This window comes from Enhydra lutris, unplaced genomic scaffold, assembly GCF_002288905.1.
Source record: "Enhydra lutris kenyoni isolate GAN:26980312 unplaced genomic scaffold, ASM228890v2 scaffoldscaffold35, whole genome shotgun sequence".
Taxonomy (NCBI): domain Eukaryota; kingdom Metazoa; phylum Chordata; class Mammalia; order Carnivora; family Mustelidae; genus Enhydra; species Enhydra lutris.
Window position 1 is genome coordinate 7,972,496 of NW_019154119.1, and position 5,609 is coordinate 7,978,104.

A 5,609-nucleotide genomic window follows, 5' to 3' on the forward strand; every position below is an offset into this window, starting at 1 on the left:
AAGAGAGCGCAGGGCGGGCGGACTGGGCCGGGGGGTTCGCAGGCCTGAGCGCAAGTCTCGGGAGAGGCGGAGCGCGGCCAGGAGGCGCCCGGCCTTGCCCACCCAGACGAGGCCCGGCGGGGGCCTCCGCGGGCCGGACTTCGGGCACCGCGCCGCCGCCGGCCTGCCCCAGACATTCCGTTTCTGCCGCCGGAATGCGCGGACAGGAACCCGCGGGTCCCGGGCGCCGAGCCTCGAGGCTCCACCGGCGCTCCGGCGGTGGGCGGGGCGCGGGGCGGGGCCACGGGTGGGCGGGGCGCGGGGCGGCGGGACCTTTAAATTGGCCGCCTGGGCACGCGGCCCAGGCTCTTGCGTGTTGGAGCTAGCGAACCTTCGACGACGATACCGGCAGAAGTGCGGAGCCCGCCATGCCGCGCCACCTCTCGGGACTGCTCCTGCTGCTCTGGCTGCTGCTGCTGCTGCTGCCGCCGACCCCCGCCGCCCCCGGCCCCCTGGCCCGCCCGGGTTTGCGGAGGCTGGGCACACGGGGCCCAGGGGGCAGTCCCGGGCGCCGCCCTGTCCCTGCTGTCCCCACCGGCACGCCCTATTCCGGGGCCGGCCAGCCCGGCGGGGCCCGCGGCGCAGGTACGCGGGGGGAGTGGGATCCACGCCTGGGAGCGGGCACCGGGGAGGGACTGCCGGCAGGAGGGAGGTGGGGAGGACCGGGCGGGAGGGATGGGTGGCAGGGGAAGCGGGGTATCCAACAGGAGAAGCCCCGTGCAGCCGCCAAGTGTTCCTTCCGTCCCAGCCTGAGCCAGACTGCAGTGCAGGAGAAAGAATCCCCTCCCCGATGAGACCTGTGGGGAGACGGGTCCAGACAAGGGAATGGGGATGTCCAAAGTCACTCATAGTTGGGACTCGAATTTGGGTCGCGGAAGCTCAAACTCCAGCCACTTCCCTCTGCAATTTGGGCCTGGAGGATGGGGCAACGTGGGAACACAGGCGGCCTCCCCGCCTCTGTGCCAACCCCTACCTCTCTGTGCAGCTGAACAAACCCTTCCTGAGAGTCTGCCTTTAGTTGTCTGGAAATCACTTCACCTATAGCCCAAGATCAGGGTGACCCTCCCTCTCCTGGCCACACCCTTCAAGCTCTCTCAGTCCAATCTAGGATCTGGACCAGAATTTGGACTGGAATTCACACCAGGGAGTGGGGGTGGGAAGCCAAAAAGGAAACCAGAGGGGGCCGCTGGATGGCCCCCCACCTCTCTTGTAACCATCCTGGTATCCACGTCTTCTGCAGCTGACCAGGTGTTCTGCTTGAACTGACTGGGTCCCAATCCCAATCTGTACTCTCTTAGATCCTCAAACACCCAAGACACTGAGTCTTTGGTGAACAATTTTCCATTGTTCTTTTGGTCAGTAGTTGGTTTCTGGGGCAGAGGTTCCTAGAGTAGCAGAGCTGGAAGACCATCCATCACAACCCCTAAAAGCATGTAAATTGAGACTTACCAAATGACCCAGCAATTCTGTCAGAGCTCAGAACAGAACTCAGGCCTCCAATATCCCACACAAGGATCTTTCCGCAGCTACAACCTACCAAGCTCTTAAAATGGGTTTACATAAAATTTTATCTTCATTGCCAAAATGTCCAGTTTCGGTCTTGCTGAAGAGGAGAGGCTGCACCAAACCATTTTCTGGGTCTCCGGTCTCATTCATGCCTCAGGTTGATTTGCATTGTCTATCCCCTTCTGCACCTTTCTGGATAATGTTGAGAAAGAGCACAAAGGATTCTTTCCTGAATCAGCCCCAAGGGGCTGGATTTGAAATGGTGACAGCATTGTCTTTGAGCCAGGGAGTACCAGGATTCATTAGGGTTAAATTTAGGGGGTAGCCTGCTTCACTCCAGGCTGGGGTGGTGGGGTTGGGCAGTGTAGGGATGCCTTTCTTCTAAAAGGTAACCTTGCCTCTGGTCTTGACCCACCTTCCTTGGGGATGGGACTGGGAGAGGGAGGAGGGGTTTCTCAAGGGGCGTTCGAGTTCCCCCGCATTACTTGGATCCAAGCTGATCTTGAATGATAATCCTTTAATAAACATTATGTTTCACCCTTTCCCAAATTCCCTCCCTTTTTTGCAACCAGAAATGGCTATGCTTTCCTATGGGCTTTTATTTCTAGCAGAACTATAAAAAATCAGCATAATTTTAAGTATGGAAATCTTTTAGGAAATTCAGATTCTCACTTTCTTGGTTTCTGAGAATCAAAGTGCTGCTTTCTAGTAGTGGGAATGAGATTCCAAAACAGTGACGTTGCAGAGGGAGTCCAAATCAAGAAGTAACCAGATGCTCAAGGAATTTCCCGTCATCTGAGTCGAGCCCCTGTATTCGTTTTCTATTGCTGCTGTAACAAATTAGCACAAACTCAGTGACTTAAAAACAATACACATATATTATCTAAGAGTGCTATAGACCAGAAGTCCAACACTAGTCTCAGATGTCTAGAATTGTGTCAGTAGGACTGTGTTCCTTTGGGAAGGGTCTAGGGGAAACTGAATCTTTGCCCAGTTCAGCATGTAGAGGTTAGAGGTTACCTTCACTCCTTGACTCATGGCTTTTTCCCTATTTTCAAAGTCACGGAAAGAAGTTTGGGTCCTTCTCACATCTCATCACAGTGATCTCCTCTCCTGCCTCTCTCTTTTTTACTTTTAGGGGCCTCTGTAATTACCTTGGATCCACCCCTATAATTCAGGATAAAATCCCCATCTCAGGGTCATTAACTTAATCCATCTGCCAAGTCTTCTTCTCCTCCTCCTTCTCCTCCCCCATCCCTCCTCCTCCTCCCCCATCCCTCCTCCTCCTCCTTCTTCTTCACCTTCTTCTTCTTCTCCTTCTTCTCCTTCTCCTCCTCCTCCTTCTTCTTGCCATGTAGAGTAACATATGTCCAGGTTCCAGGGATTAGGACATGGATATTTTGGGGGGCAAGGGAACTTTATTCTGCCCACCACACCCCCTGTAGCCTCCATAAAGGATTCCATGTGAGAAGGACGGAATCATGCACATATACCATAACAACATAACCTTGACATGAGTCAGGACAAGATTTGGGTATTTGGGTTGTCAAATATGGGTCTCATATCGACATGTATTTTTCCTTTTATTCTAATTATGTACAAGTACCTACATCCATGTCCAGGAAGGATTTTCAATAGGATTCCTCTTCCTTGCTCCTGATGCATGGTAATCAAGGGATGAAATGAAATTTGGGAGGTTTTTTTTTTTTAAAGATTTAATTCCTTTTGACTTAACTAAATACATGACATATAGCATACTTCAGGGCAGTAGCTCAAAATCAACAAGCAGGATGTTTACTAGGTACATGATATAATGTTGATTTTTTTTTTTTTTTTTTTTTTTTGTGGTGGAAAATATGGTTTCAGAGAGAGGCAGCCATTCAGTGAAAAGCCCCTTTAGGCTGGGAGTCAGGAAACCTGGAGTCCCATCCATGACCTGCTGTTTTCTGGCTCACCCACCTTCCAGAACCTCAGGCTTCTCACCTGTAAAATGGGTATAAAAACAACCTCTGCACCTCTGACTTCACAGGATTGTTTGTTTTGTGATCTTGTGCCCTAAGATCTCTAAAACATTACTGAAAGTAAAGTATGATTTATTTTCTTAATTGAATACGTCCAGGAAGCAGGATAAAACCAAGAGGATAGTTTTCTGTTTTTAGAAGAAAACTCTCTAGAGGCATCATTCCTGTTCCAGATAGGGCTTTTTCTGTCACAAACTGTCTTGTGTAGGAGTTCGTTTTGAATCCATCTTTTTCCCTTAGTCACTGAGTAAATTGCCTTCTTACACTAGTGTTACCTTCCAGCCCCTGTCAGGAAAAGAAAGAACCCTGGTTGATGCTTCATGCCCAAGCATCAGTTACATTTCCATTTAGGACTTGGTGTGTATGACGAGTTGTGTTTGTGTGTGTGTGTGTGTGTGTGTGTGTGTGTGTGTGTGTGTGTGTAGAGGAGGAAGAATGACTGGAGAAAGATGCTTAGTAACTGGCTTTCCTCTCAGCCAGTCCTGACTTTTGGACTTGATTTTGGTGGCTAGGAGAGAGAGTTTAGGACAAGATTGGGGGAAAAGGAAGAAAGGACAAATGAAAATGAAGATGTGTTTTTTTTGTTTTTTTTTGTTTTTTTTAAGATTTTATTTAGGGCCACCTGGGTGGCTCAGTTGGTTAAGTGTCTGCTGTTGGCTCAGGTCATGATCCTGGGGTCCTAGGATGGAGCCTCGCTTTGGGCCCCCTGCTCAGTGGGGAGTCTGCTTTTCCTCCCTCTGCCTCTCCCCCTTGCTCATGCTCTTGCTCTCTCCCTCTGAAATAAATCAGTAAAGTCTTAAAAAAAAAAAAAGATTTTCTTTGAGTGAGAGAGAGAGGGTGTGAGCTGGGAGGAGGGACAGAGGGAGAGGGAAAATCAGGCTCCCCTCAGCAGGGAGCCTGATGCAGGGCTCCTTCCCAGGACCCCAGGATCATGAAGGTAGACCTTAACCAACTGAGTCACCCAGGTGCTCCAAAGATGTGTGGTGGTGTTACAAGGAGCTTGGTATTTTTTTTTTTTTAAGATTCATTTATTTATTTTAGAGAGAGAGAGAAAGAAAGAGAGGGAGGGACAGAGGGAAAGAGAGAGAGAATCTCAAGCAGACTCTGCGGTGAGCATGGAGCCAGCGTGGGGCTTGATCTCACCCTGAGACCATGAACTGAGCCGAAACCAAGAGTCAGAGCCTTAACCTACTGCGCTTTCCAGGGGTCCTGATGCTTGGTACTTTAGAGTAGGAAAGGTACTAGCTTCTTTGCTTTTGTAGCCCCAGGGCTAAATACATGGTAGGTCCCCCAAAAGTATTTGGTGAATGAAAAAAATGAAAGGAGTGACTACAAGAGTTTGGTGGGGGCAGAGGGGAGAGACAAGTGGACAGCTCTGCTCCTGAAAACCAGACACGCAGAGCTGGAAGCACAACCGACGTGGATCAGATTGTCATTCTTCTCCTCACCTTTAAGTATCTCAGGCTCACGGGGCCCCAGAGTTCACTAAACCTGATGAATGATGAGAAGGAGGGGGCACTTAGGGCTACTCTGGGTGCAGTTTTTTGTCCCATTGGTGGGGGAGTAGAAGAAGGAAGCTTCCAGAAAAGCACCAGTGTGTTTACCTTGAACTCTGCCATTGCTTGAGGTGTGTGAGGCCTGGACAGGGCAACGAGGCTATTCAAGGCCACTGTCCCATTGTGCCATGGCTGAGGTGCCTAAGAAAGGTCTGGAAACCATTCATTCCTGGGAGGCAAGCGGAACCTTGGGAGCAATGCTGAAGCAGAGGGATGAGGTTCTAGGGGAAAGTTTGGGGTTCAGCCAGCCTTAGCCAGCCTATTGGAGAAACTTCTCCCCTCTGTGTGAATCCTCATTAGGGAATTTGGAAGGACCTTGGTGCTTTTAGCATCTTTTTTTTTTTTTTAAAGATTTATTTATTTATTTGACAGAGATCACAAGTAGGCAGAGAGGCAGGCAGAGAGAGAGAGAGGAGGAAGCAGGCTCCCCGCTGAGCAGAGAGCCTGATGCGGGGCTCATCCCAGGACCCTGGGACCATGACCTGAG

The 5,609-nt window shown here is 50.5% G+C and overlaps 1 protein-coding gene across 1 annotated transcript in view; it reads left to right on the forward strand.

The window, feature by feature from the left end:
• Positions 1-407: 407 nt before the first annotated feature.
• LOC111154198 (matrilin 3) overlaps positions 408-5,609 on the forward strand; it is a 20,762-nt gene continuing 15,560 nt past the window's right edge. The window contains exon 1 of the mRNA XM_022513650.1: positions 408-624. Within this exon, the coding sequence (XP_022369358.1) occupies positions 408-624 (217 nt within the window). The remainder of the gene's footprint in view (positions 625-5,609) is intronic.